The 25,725-nt window shown below is 42.8% G+C and overlaps 1 protein-coding gene across 1 annotated transcript; it reads right to left on the bottom strand.

Moving 5' to 3' along the window:
- Positions 1-3,007: 3,007 nt before the first annotated feature.
- On the bottom strand, positions 3,008-18,633 carry SHCBP1L (SHC SH2-domain binding protein 1-like). Its single transcript, XM_015423844.1, has 10 exons — positions 18,406-18,633; positions 15,373-15,522; positions 12,974-13,188; positions 9,582-9,668; positions 8,880-9,098; positions 7,407-7,512; positions 5,500-5,653; positions 4,709-4,959; positions 3,395-3,517; positions 3,008-3,244 (listed from the first exon to the last, which is right to left on the bottom strand). Exons 1-10 carry the CDS (start codon positions 18,631-18,633, stop codon positions 3,008-3,010), a joined length of 1,770 nt encoding a protein of 589 aa, XP_015279330.1.
- Between the last annotated feature and the right edge of the window lie 7,092 nt (positions 18,634-25,725).

Genomic DNA, 25,725 nt, shown 5'->3' with positions numbered 1-25,725 from the left:
GGCCAGATTTGCACAAAACATTCCCTTGATTTCTCCAGTTTTCTTGAAGAGATCTCTAGTCCTTCCCATTCTATTGTTTCCCTCTGTTACTTTGCATTGTTCATTCAGGAAGGCCTCCTTATCTCTCTGCTGTTCTCTGGAAATCAGTTGAGTAAATCTTTCCTTTTCGCCTTTCGCTTTTCTTCTTTCCTCTGCTCTTTGTAAGGCCTCATAAGACAGCCACTTTGCTTTCTTGCATTTCTTTTTCTTTGGGATGGTGCCGATGGCTGCCTCGAACTTCCGTCCATAGTTCTTCAGGCACTCTATCAAACCTATTCTTCATCTCCACTGTATATTCATAAGGGATGTGATCTAGGTCAAACCTGAATGGCCTAGTGGTTTTTCCAACTTTCTTCAGTTTGAGCCTGAATTTTGCAATGAGTAGCTCATGATCTGAGCCACAAGTCAGCTTCAGGTCTTGTTTTTACTGACTGTATAGAGCTTCTCCATCTTTGACTGCAAATGATATAATCAATCTGATTTTGGTGTTGCCCATCTGGTGATGTCTATGTGTAGCTGGGTACTTAGTAATTATTTGTAACTTTCTATACAGGTGGTACTTTTTTATACTGGTGAAACATTTGTTAAATCTTCATGGTCCATTTTGTATTTGGCTTCTTTTGCGGACCTGTTCCTGGCTGTTGTCCTTTAAAAGCTGTAATGGTTAGGATCAAAGTCACTTATACAGCCACCTCCACCCACAGTGACCTGCCCGAGAAATCCAGAGACAGTGGTTTCCTGTAAGAACTAACTTCCCCTAGTTGGTCAAGATCTGTGTGGCTTTTCAGCTACTGGCCCAGAAGTATGGCACGCAGTCCCCTGGATATGAGAGCAGCACTGTTCCTACAGGCTTTCTGGACTAAATCAAAAGTGTTTCACATGCAGCTGCTGGTGTAACGGGGTCAGTCACAAGTTCTTTCAGAGTTGTTCTCTTACAGTTCATGAAAGAGCTCTCTCAGCCCCACCTACCTCACAGGGTGTCTGTTGTGGGGAGGGGACAGGAAAGGAGATTGTAAGCCGCTCTGAGACTCCTTCGGGTAGTGAAGGGTGGGGTATAAATCTAATTTCTTCTTCAGAAAGCCTTTGAGATTTATTGACTGACTGATATGGTACCATGCCATATGACAATTGGCCAACACAGCTCAATGGCTTTCTGAAACCTATTGCTTTTAGTACCATACGTAACATTTTTCTGCAGAAATAATTTTAAATTGTAGTTATAAGCTTTAGTGTGTACTTTTTATCATTAGCCACCTTAAGGGCCTTTTTAAACTGGAAGATTACATATAAAAGTGGTAAAATAAATACACTAGAACCAGCTTCCCTCCTGCCTGGTTCTGTGGACTTGCTGAGGGTCCAGTCTTGTTCTGGGAGTGCCTGAGTTGTTGTGATGAGTGCCCTAGGACCAGTTTTGGATCCCTGCCCACCTTTAGGCTGGTGTCAATCTGACTATGTAGTTGGGAATTACAGTGTCAATTTAACTAGGAAATTAGGTGTGTGAAATAAGCAGGTGATTTGGAGATGAAAGTGAAGTGAGATTTGAAACAGATTACAGAAGTGATCCCCCCCCCCCCCGGCTAAGCCTGCAAGGAGTTTAATGTGTGGCTCTTGAAAAGTTGCCTTATTGGAGAGCATCAGGTGACTGGCCAGAATCTATCTGAGCCAGACTACAATCCTAACTGTCATTCCTTGGTCTATGGATTGTGCAAAAAGTCTACCGGGACAGAGGTGAGCATCTGTACGATACATTACAGCTAAAGTGAGGTTTCTTATCCCTTTCGGTCAGACTCTGGCCGTCACCAGTTAGAATTATGCTCGAACAGAAATGGCTTGCAACTGAAGCCTTTAGGATAAGAGGCAGATTACCTGAGGGATGAGCAGAAAGCCCCTCTCCCCAAAGCTAAAAAACAAATGAAGAGAGGTTCAAGCGAACAATCATTTCCCTTTCTAGTTGGGACCCACAAGAGGGACCAAGTACTTGCTACTCCAGAGTCCGGGGAGTAGTCACTTCCTAGAAGGGGATCTCTTTAAGGTCAGATCTGCCTGTTGGAAGAAACTGAAGACATGCTTTTCTTCCTCCATGGTATGATGGAACGTCTGTTAAACAGAGCAAATCTCTGCTTCTACAGCTCTTGGGAGGAAGATATTCACTGGCAACTAATGAAGAATTAGCCTTGCCACCAGATGCTGCTTTAAAACAAGAAAGTTCCATCTGTACAGATGGGGGTAGAGTGACTGTCCCATGGCATCAGCCTCTCTGAGAAACTGCAGTAACATGTCGGGGCATTCTGGGCTGTAGTTGGAGGGGGGAGGTACAAAGTCCTACTTTGTGGAAGGAAATCCTTTCACTTGAAGAAATGCTTCAGTGGATCCAAGCCACTATCATGCTTAATAAAGTAGTCTTACAGTCAGCTTGGAAGGGTGTAACTCTGCTTAGGACTGCACTGTTAGTACCCGTGGCACGGTAAAAATGGACTTGAGAAGGCAAGTCTGTGTTGATGAATCAATAAATCTGTAGGGTTTTCCCCCCAAGTTTATGCCTAAACCTTAAAATCATTTTCCTCACAATAGGACTAGCTGGAATAAACGATTTTTAAAAAATAACACCTAACTGAAAAAGTAAGACTTCAGTCCATACGTTTTATTATAAACTTTTGATCTATATGACTATCTCCTCTTAGCTTTAGCACCTGCTGTAGAGGACTAACAGTACAATCCTAAGCAGCGTTACACCCTTTTAAGTCCACAGAAGTCAATGGACTGAGAAAGGTGTATCTCTGTTTAGAGTTTCAATGTAGACGTGCTGTCTGTGCTTAGTGATGGAATGGTTTCTCAACTCTTAAATGGTAGTCATGGCATTCTGTGATTTAATACCATCCACAACAGAACTTTTTAGTGATGTCTTTTACTGAAGCATATTCCCTATGTACTATAGCAAGGAGTGACTGAAACTTCAAAGCATACAGGCTCAGTTAATGATACCAATGTCTGTAGTAGTCTCTTCCAGCACATTTTTGTTTATCTCAAGTTTCAGTTCCTGCATTAGTTTGGAAACAGAATCTTCTCCATCTCCTCCTGCAGCACATTCCACTATTCCTTCCACTGTAGCACAGAGCTGATCAGAAGGCTTAATAATGGTCACTGCATGGCCATTATTACTATAAATATAATTGTTCTTCATCCTTAGTTTGGGAACAGGAAGGACCTGTAAAGGAATCAAAATATTTTTCATAACACCATTGATCGTTTTCAGCTTATACAAATTGTCGAGTTAGATTTCAAAAACCATCTCTTTCATAATATGATCTACACAAATACCATAATACAGCGACCTGTTTCCTACAAAGATTTTTACCTTAACATTTATTCCGCCAAAACTACCACGTGAACCATTGCTGGTCCTGAAGTTACTGCAGTGGTGAATTTTGTTACCCTCCAAAGTAGCTGTGCTTCCAGGATACAATTCAACTCCAGCCCCCTGAATACAAAGGTAAAAAATCATAGTTTCATTTTATTGTGATTAACATGTGTAATACTATGTATAATACTGTGCCTCGCTTGTGAAGGAATGCAGGACTGATGCAAAGCATTTAGAACCTATAAGCAGCTTAGAGAAGTCTGAAACTTTTCTAGATAATAAGGCTTTTTCGGCTTGGAGCAGGAGCTCCAGTAGTCCTATCAAGCGCAAGGGCTATGCAGGAACTGGAGAGGTCGGCCACAGCCACTCCAATAGGAGCCATGCAACAAAAGAAATTTGCATAGCCTATTGAGCGAGCAGAGGCATGACCTAACCAGTTCCTGGATGACTACCCCCCCACTGAAGGAGAAGAGCCACTTGAAACGTGCACAGAGGGGAGTGGGCCACCACAGCCCCACCTGGCTCTGTGCAGCCGTGAATGCCATCAAGTGTTTTTGCCACAACCCACCACACCCAACATGGGCTCAGAAATCAAATTTCCCGTTTCCAAAATACTAGAGGGCTACTCAAATGTTCTATCCTTGCTTGTAAATGAATAAAAACAACAGGGGGTCATAAGGATACCAGCAGCAGAATTAGGTAATGACTTTTTCGCTGGACTTAAGGCTGTGAGGGGGAGGGGTGTATCTGAATACAAACATTCTCCCATATTAAAAGCCAAAACTATTCACACAAAGAAAATAAACACTTGTATCTAAAAACGTTTGCCTGGTACTGAAGCGTTCTATACGGTGTGGAGGTGGCCAGGTACAGAGGGGAGGGGAGCTGCACAAGTCAGCTACCACTACAGAACAGTCCTTTGTGCACATTTCGGTTGGCAGCCTTTTACCACTGTTTCAGAAGAAAAATGAAGTGCTAAGGTTTATTTTGAAAAACTTTCACTTGTCTCTCCCAGTTAAACCAGATCAATATTTGTAAAGTATCCTTGCTGCTTTGTGCAAGCACTTTACATTTTCATACGCGGAGGTTAGATCCATGGCAGCTTGAACAAAGGCTTTTTCAGTTGTAGTACAGACTTCTTAGCTTTTGGTTGGTTTGGTTCATTAAAGTTTTTTTTTGTCTCATTTATGCTTTTTTAGGGTGCAAGTTGTTTTTATCAGCTCACTTATCTACAAACCACTTTGAACATTGTGGGAAAGTGGTATACAAATACTGTAAACGCTATACAAGTACTGAACTGGAACAAAGTACCTGTGCTCCTGTAATCTCACTGTTTGCAACTGTCAGAGAAGCCCCAGCAAGCACACAGACTCCGGTTCCTTCACATTTCAGTATACAGTTCTCCAAAACTGTGTGTCCAGATTCAACTACTATAATACCATCAACAGTTCCTTGCTGTATCAAAGTAATATTCATTAGTTTTATGTTTTGGGCCCTGGAGACTACAAAATTCTCATGGGAAGGGTTTGAAACAATCATTATTTCCTCTGGTCTTCCAACTCCTAAACAAAAAGAGGGAAAAAGCCCTCATTAAAACTGGCTAAATGTATTAATACACATAAAAGGATGGAAGAGGCAAAAGGAGGGAATACAAACTGAAATAAAGGAAATATATGAATAAATGGCTACATAACTTTGCTAGGGACCGACGGTGAGGTTTTTAAGTATTCCAAAATAGACAACATTTGGGACAATCTCTTAGAGATGTTGTAATGAGAACACAGACAAATGTGACACAAATCATCTATACGATTTCTTTTCTAACTCTTAAGTCATCCTCTATCCCCATTGAACTACTGAGCCCACAGCTTGCTCCCAAGCACAGGACCTACTCCAAGAGAAAGCAGCCCACAAACCACAGCAACCAATGTGTTGATCTTAAGCAATTCGCTCTCCTTTAAACTCTGAAAATGTGAACCTTGCCATGAAGTCTTTATTCTGTCAAATATTTCCTTTGTTTTTATAAAAATTTTATTAAAATTACAGAAGCTATTTCTCATCTGATAATCGTATATGTAAAGAAAAAAAAGTATAATAGCAACCTTTAATGGTAATATCTTCAGTTAACATTGAAAGATTTGTGGCTTTATATTCTCCTGGGAAAATAAGCACAGTATCCCCACTGTAACAATTGTCCAAAGCCAAATTTAAGTTTTCTTCAACAGCATGATGTGTGTCAGTGGATAATTCTTTAACCTGAGACACAACAAAATAATCCTTCAATTAATCTGTCTTTTCTACAGAAAGACTGCTCATTGATCTCTTTGACTAACAGAATACCAGGAAGTCTGTGCAATTCAGAATTCAGCATTCGTGGATGGTATTTGAGTTATTTTGGTGCAGATTTTATTCAGGATATTTTTATACCACTTTTCCACTACTATAGCAGGCAGCCATTCCTGGCAGCATACAAATCCAGCAACAGAGCGGTCACCTTTTCAATACCTGGAATTCACCTTTATGTGGCAGAATGTGACCCACTAAGCTGCATGCATCTCCCAGTCATGTGACAGCAGTCCTTTAACATTAGAGTCACATGACAGGAAGAAGAGCCAGAGTTAGATCAGCCATTCAGAGCCACTGATTGGCTACTGTTTGAAACAATGCTGGACTAGAACCATTGCTGGTCTGATCCAGCAGGGTACCTCTTATGTTCAAAAGACAGACATTCATCCTATGTGAGCTGAAGTATCATAGTCAGAGACTCTGTGATAAACTCATTTAACTGACTTTAAGCAAACCATTATTTCTTGTCCCCCTGCACTGGCAAGTCTCATCTACTTTACAGGACTGAAATACAACAGTGTTTGAAATAGCTTTATCAATGCTAAATATTAATAGGTTGCATTAAAAATCATTTGTTCCATTCAGGCAAGGGTAGATGATACTTGCTAACTTGCTCTTCTTCCTGAATACCACCCCCCACCAGCACATCTTAGGTTGCTTCCAAGTCTCCTAACCCCCAAAATCACATTGGGGGGTGGCATAAAGAGCAGCACTTAGAAGGAAAAGGTAGCAAAGCTTCCTTCTGTAATCTTTCTGTATTAGCAAAAGAGTAGACTGCATCTGTTAATATCCTAGCCACAGAAACACTGGATTTAAATGAAAATTAAAATCATTAAGGAAGCTATGAAAGGAACTCAACAATGAAACAAACTGTCTAGAGAGATTTTAGAATCTCTTTTCTTTAACATCTTTCAAGGAAACTGCTCGTAGTTAAAAGCAGCACCCTCTAAATTAAGTCCAAGCAAATTTCTGTTAAAACGGCAGTGATGGGCCTCTTACTTTTCTAGATCCCAGCTCTGAGAGATTAGTGAGGTTTTGTTTGTTTGTTCACAACCAATTTTTGCTGTTCTCATGTGGACTTCTTCCACAAACCTTGCAAGTTTTGCATATGAACAGTACACACGTGCTTCTTCTGGTATTAAACTAGACTATTTGCATTTGATTGGTTTTAGCATTTCAAAACATAACTCTGTAGGAAACCTGGGCACAAGTCTCTAAAGTATATGGGGAGACCTCAAATCATGGTTTTAAAAAAAAAAATCAGATAGCAGTGTTGAAACCAGGACCAAGATAAGAACAATAAAACAGCAATATTGAAACATTCCCTTCATTAGTACTAAAGCATGTAGCCACCTGTGAAGGCAGACAAACAAAGCAAAGCCCCTACTATGTACACAACAGGTGGTATTCCAACTGTTCCAGCTATAAAGCTTCCAGGAGCTGGCAACAGCTGAGTCTCTGTTGCACCTAGGGAAGACAGCCCCACAGCTTACAGTCTGAGAGAGGAAGAAACAGTCCTAGTTGTCTGGCAGAAGACAAGATGCTGCAGTCATGGTATGTCGCAGAAGGAGTCCGTCGGTGAATTCTGCACACAGCTTTCACAGCCATGAACACTAGGCCATCCCTGCCTACTCATGTTGTTATGAAATGAAAATTTTCATACCATTTCCACTGTTGTAGTTTTTGCAACAACGTAAGTTACAGTTTTCCCATCATCTCTGCGTCCTCTCCTACGTCTCAATATTCTTGGGGTCAGGGGTCCATGAGCCCTGAAATTTAGAATTAATTCTGAACTACAATTAGTGTTAGACAAAATATTCCGCAGATGTATGTGAAGCAGACTGACATCAAGCATGCTTAATACTGCATCTGTTTCGGATTTAAACAGATACAGGCATTTAGGCCAAAACAATATCCCTATACACAAGAAAAAATACCAGAAATATCTGGCACTGTAAAGCCTTCAAACTGAAAAGTGGACAAAGATGAAGTATTTAGCATTTCTGCTTTTTTTTTGCCAGACAACCACATTTACGACTGAAACAATACACTGTAGCCCCTAGAAATGTATGACATGGTTCTTGACTGACAGATCGTTTCTCTGGACGAAACACAATTTGAACTTCAGCTATTTAAACCATATTCAAAACATAGCTAGTTTTAATTTTAAAGCTGACTAGAAGGTCTTGGCATCAAAGCTGCCTGAATGCATGGTCACAATCTGGAATTCTAAAAGTGATATGCTCCATATTCTCCTCCCTCAATTCATTTCCACTATTTTGTTTTAGAGATGTTGCCCCTACACTTTCAGATATTGCCAGAAAGACAAAAATATGGAATCAAAGTATAATGTGCATTATATATGATTAATATCACTGATTGGACTGAAGCCTACCCGTTTTTATAGCTCAAGAGACTTCAGGACTAACGTGCAATTCTACTACTACACAAATAATCCTTTCTAACCCTCGTGTTTTGTTGTTGTTCATTTCGCAATGAAGGTGGAAACTACTGAAATGCATTTTATTATATTTGGTAATTATGTGGAGTTTTATTTACCAGTGTGGCTCATCCCCAGATTACTTATGAAAATCTGCACAGCACTTAGGGTGCATTCCTAGAAGCAGCTGAGTTCAAGCTACTTTTACCTGTGACAGAGGTACTTCCTGTCCTTCCTTCAACCAGAGATACCAGGGAGTGTGCATAGAAATAATTTACCTCATGACATGAGCTGTGGGTCCCTCCCCTTCACAATCTCCTGCACTGTTTCAAGGAAGCCCCGCGATGGAGGAAACCACACCACTGTTATGAAAACAATCTTAACCACTTTTATGTGATCCTGGATCTCTAAACAGATTCTGTTGAATGACCTGATCTTAAAACATAGTCATGTAGATCTCCACCAGTTTCAATGGCACTTGCTACCGGATGATTCCACTGAATTTTGTATTCATTCAGTAGTTCTACTGGAGAGAATAAAGAAAGCAGACATGGAAAAACTAATAATCAGACCTAGTGGTCCAGTCCTGTACAAGACAGCAAGAGTCATAGTAAATGTGCATTTGTTGCTATCGCAGAAGAGTATAGTAGGACACATGGAAGGGTTTTCAGGCAGTAATATGTCAAATGAAATTACCTCAGGTGTAGATCTTCCCATATTTTTAGTAATCCACATAGCATTATTAGTTCATAGTATTTTTTCCAGCATTCAACAGCTTCTTCTGCTGTGGGCGCTTCCTTAATATTACTTTGGTAATGAATCAATTCCAAATGCATGCTCTTATACTTCTCCAGGTTTCTTCTGAAACGGTGTGCAATTGGAGCAGGGATAATCCCATTCTGAATGTCACACCAACTAAGAAGAATTAAGAAAGTTACAAATTCTTTCGAAATTTTATAGAGGAAACTACAGTTTAGTACTCATCAAATGCCAATGAGGTGGTAAATGTGTCACAACGGTATCAATTCATGATGGAATGCTGCCACAACAGAGACAGAAATAGGGTTGCCAAATTTCTAAAACTTACCGCCCGCCCCCAGCGTGCGACGTCACTTCCGGGTGACGCGCACGCCGGGGCGGAGTTCCCCCCGGGCCCCGATTCCCCGGCGTCGGGTAACGGGCCTCCGGGGCGGGGGGAATTCCGCCCTACCGGGGGGGTTGGCAGCCCTAGACAGAAAAAAAGCATTGTAATTTTCTATATTCAGGAAAGGGGGGTCAGGAGGAAGTATTGCAACAGCTGACTCCTCAGCTTTAGAAGTCTGAAGTGAGGACATCCAGCCACATGTTTTCTACTTCACTGTGTCACTTGTGAGAATTAAGGCTAAGGAATATACTTACATTTTGATTCTCTCTTCTATCAGTGCAGCATAGGTTTCACTGTTTTCATCATCATCCCAGTCTCTCCAAAGGAAGTCATAGAAAAACCTAAACAAAGCCCATACTAGTATTACAATGAAACTGTTATGTTATAGGACGCAAGTATATGCCAGAACAAAAATCAAGGACAGTCTCTGCCACATAGCTTACAGTCTAGTAAATATATAGTATTTAGAAGACAAAATAAGAAAAGGAAAAAGCAGTATAAAACTTTATAAAATGCTACTGGACTCTTGCTCTTTTCTACTGCTAAAGGTAAAGGTTCCCTTGCTCGAAAGCCAGTCAAATCCTACTCTAGGGTTGCGGTGCTCATCTCCGTTTCAAAGCTGAAGAGCCAGCGCTGTCCGAAGAAGTTTCCGTGGTCATGTGGCTGGCGTGACTAAACACCAAGGCGCACGGAACGCTGTTACCTTCCCACCGAAGTGGTACCTATTTATCTACTTGCAATTTCTTGCTTTCAAACTGCTAGGTTGGCAGGAGCTGGAACTAGAGATGGGAGTCTACTACATCATGCGGCACCCGGGTCTCGAACTGCTGAACTACTGACCTTCCACAGCCTGCAGTTCAGCATCTTAACCACTTGAGCCACCGCAGCTCCTCTTTCTACTGCTACAGATAGACTAACACGGCTACCAATTTTGATCTTTATAAAATGCAGTTATTTTAATGTTACTACAATATATCCCCATGCAGAAAAATCAGTATATTTATGGAGCAACTGTTTTTTGTTGTCAGCTTTTCATTTGCTCGTCAGAATCAATTTACTTTAAAAATGCTTTATTAGATAGAAAACATTCTTGTTCTGATCTTTTATCAAGCAGATTATCTCTTTGCTAACCATAACTTTTTTTTTGGCAGGACTGCATCAGCTAAAATGTATTTTCTTCTTTTATGTGTAAATGCCTGTTAATTTGTTCTCCCTGTTTTCCCCAAATGGCTTGTTTTAGTAAACTAAAAGTGGGGGACATCTCACTACCTACTAGCTTTTCTTTCCCTTCCCTGAACGCCCAAATAGCCTCTCTTCTTTTGTTGCTTCTTTCTAACCCATCAACAAGCCTACCTATCTTTCACTCTGTCCTCAGCTTTCCCTCCTTCCCTTTACCTGGCAGCCTCTACCCAGGAGGATGAGGAACCCACAAGGACTAGCATAGGGTACCTCATTTTCCGCTGTATTCCCTTCCCCATGCTATTGCCTTACATTTAAAACAAAAATTAGTCTATTTTTATTAATGAAGTACAATGTCTGCTGAGAATCTTCTGAAAACTATACTTTTATTTAAGTGATATGACCTTCATGTCAAAGTATTTGACATATGTGAGGAACTTGCCATTCCAAAGCAAGAAGCACCAAATTAATGATAAGAATCAAAGCAAGCCCCCAGGGGAATAATGTTGCTACGTCAGCCATGGCTCCACATGACAATCCAGTGAGACAACACAGATCTGTGATAAAGTACTTCAGTCTTTTGGAATATAAAATTGAAGCAAGACTCACAATTTCTGGAGACTACAAGTTTGTAGTAACAAGACAAAGCATTACAGCCTAGGAGTAAATACTTTTTTTTTTTGGGGGGGGAGATCTTCTATATCAAAGGCTGCATAGTGAACTCATCAATATGGAAAATCTACTGATTGAAGACAGAAGTAATTTGGTTTCCGAACTATTGTCTAATAAGAGGGGTGCTAAGATACCACAAGTTGGGTTAAAAAGCAGTTCTTTGTGATATATAATACATAAGTATGGCAGTATGTGACATCATTAGGCTCAACTTTCTGAATCAGCATGACATTCTGTGATACTTTGGTTAAGATGGTATTTCAGTGGCACCAAGGATGTATCCTAATCAAGAAGGAAACTGTTGGTTTTGTGCTACTGAGAAGGCCGAGTTTTTCACGTGCCAGACCTGCCCTCAGGCTCACCAATTCTGGGAAATAGTTACTACTGCATTATGAACAATGTCAATATGAGAAGTCCTCATACTCCAGAGTTTTGTCTTAATGATGTGGCTCCTTTACTACAGGATAAGCAGTTTATTCATAGTTCGCCTTTCTCACTTAAGGCTCAAGGAGGACTTTGTCTTATACATGTTAATGACTGCCAGCTTGTTTTCTGGAAAGTTTGGAAACATAAAAGCCATTCCCAGGAAAGTTGGTTGGGGAAAGTTAATTTTTTCATGCTATTTAAACTCATGGCTTTGCAAATATACTATAATATTCTTAAACTGGTAAAAAGTTTTGGAATGAGGTGATCATTCAGATGGATACTATGTAAATATGGTATTTGATGTTGTATTGTTTTGATAGATGACTGTTCCTTTTGTGAAGGTTTTCTATGTTTGTATGTTGGAAGCTTTGGAAGCCACCTTGAGCTCCATAAGGAAAAAAGGCAGCTAATAAATGTTTTAAATAAATTATCAGTTTCAGGTTTAGACTGCTTAATGCCGAAGACCCCCCTGTTTTCACTCGGTTAGCAGCCCATGTGTGCTGCTGGCCTTTTGTGGAACAGAATCGTGGATTACAAAATCAGTGACTTGAGCCCACAGAGGCCTATGAACCTCTTAAAAGAGAAGAAAGTTTCTTTTGCAGAAACTTCTCAAACAGGATTGGGACCTTTTATTTAAAGATGCCGGAAGGAAATGTTCCCCACTTTATGTGGGAATCAAATACCCAGCTGAATTTGAAGCCTCATAATATCTCTGCATGCTGATGATTCCCAAACAGAGATGGTCATATATGACAGCGTGCTCTGATGCATTGCCCACAGCTCATAAGAAGGGTTGCTTCCTTAATATGCCTCCAGAACAGCACTTTTGCAACTGTCCCTCGTCGGTGGTCGATTCATTATCACATGCCTGTTTCTACTGTCTAAAATAAGCCGCAGCAAGCAAGAAATTCCTTGTAAAGTGGCTTAAAAATATTCCAATACTGCAGATGTTCATAAATTATTATTTACAGCAAAACCTGCACACGATGTAGCTAACTGCAGTTTTGTTGTTATTTCCAATTCCTAAATGCTCCTTGGTGTATGGCCTATGGCTATTAAGCCTGAATAAAGTGTAAGTGTAAAAAATCCACTGTATGAATTACAAAAAATTATCCTCTACTGTATTTCCTTTTTCTAACTGCTGAATGATAATGAAAAATGGTCAGGATGTGACGAATGGCTAGGATCTGTTAACTGATAACCATCAAGTTGGTTAGAGTTTAAGATTCTTCAGTAAACAAATAATTTTGCACAGTATTTACATTTCACTTCAGCCACATGTAATCTTTAAATCAATATTTAGCACTCATAACAATAAATCCCTTTTTGGCATATTAATTGTGGAATATCAAATTTGAGAAATATGTACCTCACAGTTTCCAAAGCCATGGCTATATCAATCACTACTATATCCTGCCCTTCAATCGGGTAGACTTCCAGAAGAGGCACACAATGATCCATTTCCTCCAGAACTTCTTCAACTAATTGTCTTGGAATATTTGCAATATTGGAAGAAAATGGTTCAGCTACAGATACAGAAACTTTGAAATTACCACAAGAATCCTGTGGTGGTTTGCAAGTAACCTAAAAAATTACAAGGGGGGAAAGATGAAGTGTCATGTTTGTATATATCTTCCCCAAGCTTTTGATCACAGAAAACTAAGTTTACTTATACAATTACACATTAAGACTTTAACTCTTTTAAACACCAAACGATTTCTCCTATACAGCCTGGAGTACACTGCTGTTCGTATATAGGGAAGATTTAGTGAGGTGACAGCAGATGTAGAATGAAATTAACCAATGTAAAAAGGAACAAGAGAAGTAAGGAATCCAATTAACCATAAGCAGGGCATCTTTCATTGCTTACTCTTGCCCCAAGAGGCAACATATACACTGACATCTCCTTTAAGAGGGAGAAACAGTCAATATGTAATCAGTCCCAGCGAGTAAGTCAGGCTGGATCACACAGCAAGGCCTCAGTACTACAGAACTCCCAAAGAAATTACATCTTACGGAATTGTGGCAAATTATTACTTACAACAGCTTTTCTGTCAGTCACAAAGCGTCTAAATAATAGCATCCTTGGAATCAGGACATTTACAGAAAATATGATTTTTTTGGGGGGGGGGGAAGAGGGTTAAAATTCATGTATCCACAGATAAACTTCTGGTGACATTTTGAGATGCTGCAGAACCCAAAACAGTACATGTTGCCGCAGCAAGCATCTGTGACCACTGGGAGGGGGGCTGGTAAGAACAGAAAGGGGTGATTGACCCTGCTTGGTGACTGGGTTTAAATTACAGGTGAAAAGGTACCAGCTGGATGGGGGGGGGGGATTTACAGTAAGAGTAGTTCAGCAGTGGAATTGGCTTCCTAGGGAGGTGGTGAGCTCCCCCTCACTGGCAGTCTTCAAGCAGCAGCTGGATGAACACTTGACAGGGATGCTAGGCTGATCCTGCATTGAGCAGGGGGTTGGACTAGATGGCCTGTATGGCCCCTTCCAACTCTATGATTCTTTGATTCTATGACAGCAAGGGGAGAGGAAAGGAAGTGTTGCCAAATGGGAAAGGGAAGGAAGGCAGAAGAACCAAGAAGGAAGTAGAGGTTGGCAAAGGGTGGAGGAGGAGCAGAGCCAGCAGCAGGAAGGGAAAGAATGGGATTCCCTTTACCCTGCAAGTCCCCAATAAATACAGTACAATTAAAATTTTCAAATAACTATGCAATAGTTCCTAATATTCCAAAAGTAACACATTCAGTACAGAGCAAAAGCCTTTAGATATGAGTCTTCATCTGCTGGTGAAAGCTATACAGAGAGGATCCCAGGCAGCCTTTCTTGGGTGTGGAATTCCAGATAGAAGTCATCACAAAGAAGGCCCTGCTCTGTGCCTTAAATGACCTCACCTTAGTAAACTGACAGGGCCTTACTCTGTGTCTATGTGCTTATCTATGGAAAGGGAGAAATGTATGTCAAGACACTCGAAGATATACAGAGCTCAAGGCACTTAGTACTATAAAAGACCAGAATCAGAGTTGTAAAGTATTTGACTATATTTGTATAGAATACTGCTTACTGATTTTTATTGTGAACATGGATGTCTTTTTTGTGAATTGTGAGTTACTTTGGAAAGTTCAGGGGCTGCGGTGGCTCAAGTGGTTAAGACGCTGAACTGCAGACCGGAAGGTCTGTAGTCCAGCAGTTCGAGACCCCAGTGCCGCATGACAGAGTGAGTTCCCATCTCTGGCCCCAGCTCCTGCCAACCTAGCAGTTCGAAAGCAAGAAATTGCAAGTAGATAAATAGGTACCACTTCAGTGGGAATGTAACAGCGTTCCGTGTGCCTCAGCATCTAGTCATACCAGCCACATGACCACGGAAACATCTTTGGACAGCGCTGGCTCTTCGTCTTGGAAACAGAGATGAGCACCGCATCCCTAGAGTCGGATTCGACTGGCTTTTGAGCAAGGGAAACCTTTACCTTTTACCTTGGAAAGTTCAGGAAAAAATGGATAAAGGTAGGCCTCAGCCTTCTTTTTATGAATCTTCAGACCAAACAACTGGGATAAAGTTACAGAAGGGATAGGTAAATGGGTGGAGGTTTAGCTGCTACAATACTGTATCTCAGACTCATATAATGAAAACAGCAGGTGTACAGAAGTTTTGTAGAAAGGCTTGTAACAATTCCTAATAGATATTAGAATTCAAGCTTTTAGCCACTAGTGGTTATCAAGACAGCCTTTAATGAAGTAGTAAAGACGGGTTTAGTTACCTCTACAAGCACACCAACATATGGCACGGAAATTTCTTCCAAATTGACAAAAAAAAGTTCTGGATTGGTCTTCCAGACTCCAAGCCACTTCTCTTTCATCTTCAGCGTCTCCAAAAGGTATTTACTAATAGCCTCGTTGGAATCTTCTGCCTTTCAGATGATAGAAGGTAAAATGTACAGCACATCATTTTAATTGCTCCTCTTTTTCAAGATTAGAAATCTGGTTTGCTAATTTCAAAAACTAAGAACAAAACATTATCTTGCATTATTAATCTGGACAACATCTGACCCTCTACGACACATCATGAGTTTAATTTAAGTTATAATGTATTAGTACCACTGAGAAGCCAAGCAGAAACAAGAGGGAAAGAAAAAACCCTACCATCATACAATGATGAACTTTCAGACAGGGACAAAACCCATTTTGAATCAGTCCTTTTCTCAACAGGTCTCCAAAATAGTGCCCAGATGTTACTACTCAGACTGCGCCTACCCTCAGCCTTATAAATCAAGCTTTTGTTTTATATCCCTTTCATGATCATTCTTTAGCGCCATCCCCCCTATGAACTGTATGTACAGGAGTTTAACAGAAAATATACACCATGATCGTGTAATAAAATACTATATGATGTATACAGAGAGCAGGATTCAGTTATGTGAAGCTGACTGGCATTTTTAATCAGGTAGTGGATATCTGCAAGTTTAACATTTAAAAATATAGATCTCAAACCAAAAGCAAGGAGAAAGGTCATTCTAGCCCCTACAGATTAAAAACAAAGCACAAACAACTAAACCCAAGGCAACAAAATGGAACAATATTAACATGTTAGACAACTCACATGCATATATAACAGCACAACAAATATGTGCTATTATAAACATTTATCAGACTGCCAGGAGCCATAAATCAATAATATATACATTTTATCACAATGTAAGAAAGCCTTCGCTCATTTTTCCAAAAACTGAGTTTAATTTTTGTTCAGAGTCCCACAGCCTAATACAGTGCTTCAGCAGTTTGGTAAGCAATACTACGTTTCCATTCAGCATCTTTTCTAGAAAATCTGAATATTAAGGTAGTTTGTGATGGTTGCGGATAAATTATGAAGCTGCCAGGTTACAGATGATCAATGCTTGTGATAAAGGCACTTTTTACAAACTGGTTGCTGAAACCATTTTCTGTATGAAGATGTGGGTCGCAAGACTTGAGAAACAATAGTTCGTTCTTCAACCTGATTTTCCCTGGGACAGTTTTCCACACCTTCATGTGCAACCTGTAAGTTGGGAGCCTGCTCTCTGGATGTGCCCTTAGCTGTTTTTAATACACTTCTCCTTCATCTTCAGCTTCTCTCATTTGCCCCCCCCATCACTGTAATTTTTTGTTGTTCAGTCGCACAGTCGAGTCCGACTCTTCGTGAGCCCATGGACCACATAAAGTACAATACAAATGCCAAGTATTATCAAATCTGTATTCATGTTTACCATGTGATTAGTAAGGCACAGTATCGGGCACCACATTCCTCCATGGTACGGCTAGTTTGAAACCACTGCTTCATAATCTATAACCTATTTTTACAGGAAGGCAGTAAAAGATATTGATTCTGGAGGAGCTAAAGAACAGCAGATATAGTTTTAGCTTTCCTTTCCCCCATAGACATATGTGTTTTGTACAAATACAAGTAATTTTGTATAAATTTCATTGCATTTTTGCGTTTGGTACTTGCCTAGATTTCCAATTCCATATTTGATAATAATGAGAATTATAATTATACTACTAGATAGCAATGCTTACACTGTGATTGCAATGAGTCCTTTCAGTACCCTATTTGTTTTGTCTCACCAATGAAATGGATGACTGAACTGTCCATAACCTGCCAATTCGAGAATCTGTTGTAGGATGTATGCATGATTACGCAGAGTACTAGCATAAGGTTTAACAGTGGCACAGGTGTAACTTGCAACTGTGCAAAGAGCACACTGTCCAAGGAAATGGGAGACATTTAATTTATAAATGTATTTTATATTACAGTTAATATATGTACAGGGAAATGTGTAACTCTGCAGCTGTTCAGAAATGAAGGGGAAGCACTCTGCACATTCTCAAACATATCCTTCTTTTTTTAACAAAAAGGCATAACCAAAAAAGAGACAAAAGGAAGGATGTCCAAAACCAACTGTACCTACACAGTTGGAGAACTCTGCAAACCAGTTCCAGGAATTCTATTTGGCATTGTCCTGAACCGTGCTTTAAATATTGCAAAGCAATATTTCTGCTTTGTGTGAGCACCCTGCAAGAGTCCACCTTAGAGATCCCCCTTTTACCCTGCTCTGAAGGACACAACCCTAGAACACATTAAGCTGCCTTATATGAAGATCGGTATTGTCTAACTCTGGCAACTGCTCTCCAGGGACTGGCAGGGTCTTTCACATTGCCCGCTACATAATCCTTTGAACCAGAAATGCCAAACAGATGCTCTGTCAGTGAGCCTGTCATAGGGTTCCCAGCTCTGGGTTACCTGGAGATTTGAGCGGTGGAGCCTAGGGAGGGCAGAGACAATGCCCATAGAGTCTACCCCCCAAAGCAGCCATTTCCTCCAGGGGCACTGATCTCTCATCTGGGAATCCACTGTAATAGCAGATCTCTAGACTCCACCTGGAAGTAGGCCACCCTAGCCTGTCACAGCCCTCTCCGCTCAAAATGGGGCCACGCTAGCAGCAGGCACAGTCCCCGTGATCCCTCCTCTCCAGAGCTGTACTGCAGGTGGATATAGCTAGCCCAGATGCCAGTACTCAAAAGCGAGGGAGGGGGACACAGGAACGGACAAACCAGGGGGGCTGGATTCTGAACCCAGAGTAGGAATTGCGGCTGTTTTCATATACAGTATAATTGGGGGGTGGGGGCGTGGGAGACAACCAACATCTGTCATCTTCAAACGACGCCCATCGTTCTTCTGAGCGCCGAAGCCGGGGAGGAGAGAAGGAAAGCAGCCGCGCTCACGTCGTCGTCCCACCCTCCTCTGTCCGGAGGTTCACCTTGCAGCCCTTGAGGATGCCGCCGCTGTACAGCTCCGCCTTCTCCCTGCCGGTCAGCGCCCCCAGGCGCGACGGGTACTCCAGAGGCAGAGGACCGGCTTCCTCCTTCCCGCCCTGGCTCAGGGAGCGAAGACGATGGCGCCTGCAGTCCCGAGGCGAGCTTTTCGCAGCGCCCGAGGCCCGGGCCGCAGCTCCTTCCTCCGCCTGAACGGCCACGCTCGACGCCATGGCTTCGAGCGCGCACGAGGCCCGTTGGAGGGTTGTTTTTACGCGCCCAGCCAGAACTACTTCCGCGAGGGGCGATCGCGCGCCGCCGAGCGACGGGCAGCCAATGGAGGGGAGAGGCGGTAGTCGCGCTCGGCGTCACAAACGGTCGGTTTTCGTCTTCGAAATGTTCTCGTGTCGGAGATCTTACTAGTGTCTGCTGATCTTCTTCCGCGGCGAGTATAAACGAATCGAACTTCGGTTGAAAGTAGTACCATCACGTACCAACCACGGCTTTGCCATAGGGTTGCCAACCTCCAATTGCCAATAGAGAATCCATAATGCCAATAAAGAATCCATGCCTGCCCATAAGGAATAATGGAGAGGACGCTTGCCCATAGAGGATAATGGAGTACATAATTGCCAATAGAGAATCTATGATTGCTCATAGGGACATAATTGCCAACAGAGAATCCATGATTGCCCAAAGGCAATATTGCCCAGAGGTCATTCTGGCTCCCCCAGCTCTCGTTAAAAAGGTAAATGTTCCCTTGCTTGAAAGCCAGTCGAATCCGACTCTAGGGTTGTGGTGCTCATCTCCGTTTCAAAGCCGAAGAGCCAGCGCTGTCCGAAGACATTCCCGTGGTCATGTGGCCGGCACATTAAAGAGTTCGTTAGGGGCTCTTTAAAAAGTTATGGCCGCCGCGGCTGTCGGCAGCCGCTACAACAGCCGCGGGGGGGGGAAGGGGCGAAACGTTCTCACGCCTCCCTGAGCCCCGGGCTGGTGGCCTTTGACTCGTGGGGGCAAATTCCACCTCTCGTGTGTGATGTCGCGAGAGGTCATTCTGGCTCCCCCAGCTCTCGTTAGGGGCTCCTTAAAAAGTTATGGCCACTGCGACTCTCGGTGGCCACTGCAACGGCCACGGGGGAGGGGTGAAACGTTCCCCCGCCTCCCTGAGCCCCGGGGTGGTGGCCTTGGACTCCTGCGGGCAAATTCCACCTCTCGCGTGGGATGTCCGAGCCGCTCAGACATTGCACGCGAGAGGTCATTCTGGCTACCCCAGCTGTCATTAGGGGCCCTTTAAAATGTTATGGCTGCTGTGGCTCTCGGCGGCCACTGCAACAGCCACGGGGGGAGGGGGCGAAACATTCCCACACCTCCCTGAGCCCTGGGCTGGTGGCCTTCGACTCGTGGGGGCAAATTCCACCTCTCGCGTGTGATGTCCGAGCCGCTAAGACATCACACGCGAGAGGTCATTCTGGCTCCCCCAGCTCTCGTTAGGGGCTCTTTAAAAAGGTATGGCCGTGGTGGCTGTCGGCGGCTGCTGCAACGGCCGCGGGGGAGAGGGGCGAAAGGTTCCCCCACCTTCCTGAGCCCCGGGGTGGTGGCCTTGGACTCCAGAGCTGCAATTTCCTCCATGGGAAGTGATCTCTCTGATCTAGAGATCGGGTAGAAAAGAGCAAGAGTCCAGTAGCACCTTAAAGACTAACAACATTTGTGGCAGGGTAAGAGCTTTGTGAGTCACTTCTCACTTCTTCAGATACCAGGTTCCGCATCTGAAGAAGTGAGCAGTGACTCAAGACAAATTGGGCCCCGTGCCCTTGAGAATATTAGTTGCAAAAGGGAACATCCATTGCGCATCTGTTTAACAGTCCATAGGATAGACTGATAAACTGTGAAATGTGCAGTTAAGCCATGAAGAGTGGTAGTTTGACCCGAGAGTTGCCCTGATAAGTTGATTGCACTAAGGAATAATCACTTGCCATGCTCAGTGTATTTTATACATGAGCGAAGATTTGAACCTGGATTTCCCACACCCACACTGTTAGCCTCATGCGTTCAACCATATTTCCTATCCTGGTGTTCTCGCAAGTTTGGTAGGTTGTGTTACTTTCAGATCTGAACTCATATAATCTGTATGACATTTTGCACAATATCCTACGTGGGGCCACTGTGCATATGTTGTTGTTCTTAATTGTCCAAAGTAGTTTGACAGCAATTAGTTTTGTTTAGATATTTCTTTAGTTGGGTTAATTCCTAGTTAGAACCTCAAATCTAAAGAAATTGGCAGTCTTTTCACAATGTTCTGAGAAGTGGAATAACAAAACAGGATAACACCTGCCATCTCATAGTCTCATCTGGAGGGAATCTTTCAGACACTGAGTATTTGGACTCAGGATGAGAAACGTTTTAGCTGTATGTTGTAGTAACGCACCTCATGGGGGATGTCAATCATGTGTTTGTCCTTGTAATTGAAAATCCAGATGTTGTTAGGCAGCTGGTTCTCTTCTCTCTGAAATAAGAACTAATCGCTACTATTGCGTTATGGTTCTGTATTGTTCTGTCCAGAAAGAAATCAGGTGACCCCACCCCACCTGATTTTATTCTTGGTGCTATACTCACACGGGACCTGATCCAGCTTCTGTAAAGCTTTTGCAGCTCAACAATTCTACTGCTCTTTGGTCCTAAAACAATAGAACAACAAACAGGAGTGGAAGTGTATATTCTTGCTGCTTTTTAAACACTGTCTTTTCTTCTAAACCAGTATTGTGTGATGAGGTACTACCTTTTCTCTGTGCTATATCTACTGAAAATTAACTCCACTTGGTGACCTTGAGTTCTTGCTAGAGCTAGGGGACATTATGAAACTGCTTTTCAGGGGATCCTCAGGTTTATTCTAGTTCACATGATCAGTTTATGTAGGATGTTGGCTTGTCATGGGCCTGACTCCCTGTGAACACCTTAGGACAACCCAACATACTCCAGTTGTACATTGCAAGAAATCAATATGCTACCCAAAGTAGGCAGTCTCCAGTTAGTTTGGGGGGAACTAGCTTGGAAACAGAGCAAAAGGCAGGTATTGTTTTAATTGACATGTTTTTAAGTGTTTTATGAAACCTTGAGTGTTATTATGGATTTTATCTTGTGTAAGCCGCCCTGAGCCTGCTTCTGCGGGGTAGGGCGGGGTATAAGTGGAAAAATAAATAAATAAATAAATAAAACTGAGATCTTCACCTATGCATACAGGGATTACCCCTATGAGAATTCTCAAAAATAACCAGGCAGTTATTTACAGGAAAGTATTTTTTATTGGAACAAACGAAAACAGGATAAATAAAGGTACAAACGGAAGATACAAACAAGAGCTAACAAGGAAAATCAGGGAGGAAAGGGGAAAGCGTTGTAGGGAAGGGTGATAATTAACTGTCTTGAAGAGGTCCCTGGAAGCAGCAAGTCAAAGAGGAAATGGCCAGCATTTTGGGAAGCGAGAGAGGATCCACATGCAAGTGGGGGGGAGGGGGAATCCAAGAACTCACCACACACTGCTGGGGCAGCAGTGTGACATATTTATAGGGTGAAATGTATCCTAAAGCAGGTTGACTCACCACCAAAGGACTGATCATTCTACTGGAGGTAGACAAAGAAGTGGGAGAGGATTGATGGTCCTATAAGCACCAGACAGAAGGGCTGATAGGGAAGGTGAATAGATTTAAGGGTAGTGGGTGAAGGGGAAGTCAGGCTTGGATGCAGAAGGGATTATTCCTGAGTGTGTGGGTGACCCATTGTTCTGAGTCATGCATCTCCCCAAGGCAAGGAGGGGGTAGTAGCCAGTATTCCCTCTAAGCTGAGTTAGTGTGAGCTAGCTCATAGTTTTTTAGCCTCCAGCTCACACATTTGTGTCTTAGCTCAGGAAGGATGTCTCCAAAGCAACCTAATTTATGCAGTAGCCAAATTGCTCACTCACAACTTTAATGCCAGTAGCTCACAAAGTAGAATTTTTGCTCACAAGACTCCACAGCTTAGAGGGAGCATTGGTACTAGCCAGCCAGCTGCTCTGACTCGTGCTTTGTAAACTACTTTCCCAGGCCTCTGCCTGACTGGCATCCAACTTGGTCCACTTTTGCCCAAGCAGTCCCCTGCACATAGGGTATTGGGATAGCTGTAGATCATCCACAGCCTGCCTGCAGGGTGGGCGATTCGTAAATTTAATGAAATAATAAATAATAATGTACAGAGGGGTGTTTCTGGCTTTTTGACCTTTAAACTGTCCCTCAGAGGGAGGAGGAATCTGACTACTAACAAATAGGGGTGCAAAACTTTTCTCATTGAAGAACCTTTCATAAGCTTAGGGGGGTTGAGATGAGGAAGATCCTCTTGAGTTCCATCTTAGCTAAGTTTGTCTTCTTCTCCCTGCAAGTACTATAAAGTTTGGACTGTTGGCCCTTGGCTCATCTGGTGCCCTTGGAGGAACCAGGTATTGGATCCTGGCGAGCCCAAGATACATGGCTGTTTTGTTTGCTAGTTGGTTGGTTTAATTGATTCTGTATTTTCTTTTAGTTCTTGTAAGCCACTTTAGTTGCCTTTGGGAAGAAAATCAAGAAATAAACATTTGATGAAATAAAGTTCTAAAGAACCCCAAGAGGTGAAAAAAAAATTGTCTCCCAACAAATGAATATATCATGGGAATGAGTAATCTGTTTCCAATGAAAGCCTCACATATGGCAAACCTCTGGACCAGACAGTGTTTCCAAGATGTATGCCTGCTGTGGTTTTGGGGGGTGACTGGCATGGATTTCCTTCCTAAAAGATGGGTTGCATTACCTGGGCCCCGGGCACACGGGCCGGATATCGCGGGGAGGAGGCATGGCTAATTGCCCCGGAGGAAACTAATGCGTGGCCGCCCGAGCACACGTCCCAGTCGAGGTCCCGTGGTTAGGGGGGAGATGCCGACCAGATGGGTATCCTGCAGTGCAGCACAGAAGCCGCGCTGCATGATTGCACTAGCAATCGCTCTTTGTGCGCATGCGCTGTTGGGCGTTGTAGCACAACCTGCAGAGACAGGCGCCGGATGCCACATAAGTCCACCGGAAACGCGATCAGACACCCGCCCTTGGCCCACAGTTTCCGGAAACTAGTACCTCGTAAGTACTAGCTTTTTAATCCGCACCTTCGGTGGGGAGCCACAGGTTCACCACGGGAGCACTGCGTTTCCCAGATGTTGGGGTGTGATCGTGCCCGAAAAATCCGCGGGACTCCCGTGCCTCTCCCGCAGCAACTTTGCCATGTGACCGGGGCCCTGGATAACCAGCTGGGGAGGCAGAGCTAGATAGCTCAAGGGGAAAGTCTTTGACATAGCCATCTTTCCTATTAAGTTCTTTCCTTGTTCTTTTGTCCCTTTATTAGCCAGGAGTCTTGTTCTAGTGCCAGGTTTGGAACTGTGCTTGTAAGCCACTTTATTTCAAACCCTACTGAAATGAACGTTACTCACTTTCACATGATGTGCTTAAGGTCAGGGTGTTAGAGAGATCAGCCCAGATGTTGGAACAGAAGTCACGTTAATCCCTGGAGATGGGAATGCAACTTCATAACAGGGAGATCAGCTCATCTGGCACTAACTTCAGGACTTTTTGTCTCTTCTGTGCATCTGGGCTGCAAGAATTCTGCCCTCCAGTCCAGAACACTTGCTCCGTAAGATCAGCTTTCGTGTTAGCGCGGATGGCTAGACTTTTTAAAACAATAAATATTTTCAGAGTCAGAAAAGCCGCAAGTGATTAGATTTAGTTTCTCACCTAAGCTCTGGTCCAAATCTGTTCACAGGCATAATCTCAATGGCAACTTGCAGCAGTCTAAGGTCAGCCTGCTTATTTGATCCCTCTGGGCTTGCATTGGCTTAGAGAAAAACCTGCTAAGTGAAAATGCCTCTTCAGAAACCAGATCTTCTTCATTGCAAACTATAATATAATAACTGGTAAAATATAAACTGTAAACTGGTAAAATATAAACTGTAAACTGGTAAAATATAAACTATAATATAATAACTGGTAAAAGGAGGGGAGATGGTATGCTCCTGAAGTTTCAGCAGGAACCAATGAATTACAGACAGAAGGCCTTTTTAAAGCCATACCATCAATCTATTAGAAGTTTGAAAGTATGTACAGTGTAAACTGATGTGTAATCACAGCAACTGTATGCTTTGTAAAGATTTATATTTGTGGCTCAGTGGTTAAGATGCTTAGCTGCAGACCGGAGTGTTGGTAGCTTGCAAGTTCGAGACCCTAGTGCTGTGTGACGGAGTGAGCTCCCATCTTTGGTTCCAGCTCCTGCCAACCTAGTAGTTCAAAAGCAAGAAATTGCAAGTAGATAAAGAGGTACCGCTTCAGTGGGAACATAACAGCATTCCGTGCGCCTTGGCATCTAGTCATGCCAGCCACATGACCATGGAAACATCTTCGGACAACACTGGCTCTTCGGATTAGAAATGGAGATGAGCACTGCCCCCTAGAGTCAGATTTGACTGGGATTTTGAGGAAGGAGGAAAGCTTTACCTCGCTCATGGATTGCTGCCTTAATGCGGCAAGGGGGCTTGCATGGTTTGATGAGGCTGCGGGCTATGCCGTAGAGGGCCATCCAGGATGAACAAGCCACAGCGGAAAACTCCGACAAAACGTGATCCACTGGAGAAGGAAATGGCAACCCACTCCAGTATCTTTGCCAAGAAAACCCCATGGACAGTAACAAAAGGCTACAAGATATGATGTCAGAAGATGAGCCCCTCAGGTTGGAAGGTGTCCAATATGCTACTGAGGAAGAGCAGAGGGTAAGTACATCCCAAAGAAAAAGAAATGGAAGAAGGCAAAGTGGCTGTCTGATGAGGCTTTACAAATAGCTGAGGAAAGAAGGAAAGCAAACGGCAAAGGTAAAAAGAAAAGATTTACCCAACTGAATGCAGATTTCCAGAGAACAGCAAGGAGAGAAAGAGGCTTTCCTGAATGAACAATGCAAAGTAATAGAGGAAAACAATAGAACTGGAAGGACTAGAGATCTCTTCAAGAAAACTGGAGAAATAAAGGGAACGTTCCATGCAAAGCTGGCCATGATAAAGGACAAAAATGGTAAGGAACTAACAGAAGGGTGAAAAAGGAGAGTGCAAAAGTTGACTTGAAACTCAACATCACAAAAACTAAGATCATGGCATGCAGCCCCATCAGTCCTTGGCAAACAGAAGGGGAAGTCATGGAAGCAGTGACAGAATTCACGTTCCTAGGATCCAAGATCACTGCAGATGGTGACTGCAGCCATGAAATTAAAAGACGCCTACTCCTTGGGAGGAAAGC

Source organism: Gekko japonicus, unplaced genomic scaffold (genome assembly GCF_001447785.1).
Source record: "Gekko japonicus isolate JY-2015 unplaced genomic scaffold, Gekko_japonicus_V1.1 scaffold281, whole genome shotgun sequence".
NCBI lineage: Eukaryota > Metazoa > Chordata > Lepidosauria > Squamata > Gekkonidae > Gekko > Gekko japonicus.
Note: the sequence above shows the minus strand (reverse complement) of the source record. Positions and strands in the feature narration are given on the sequence as shown.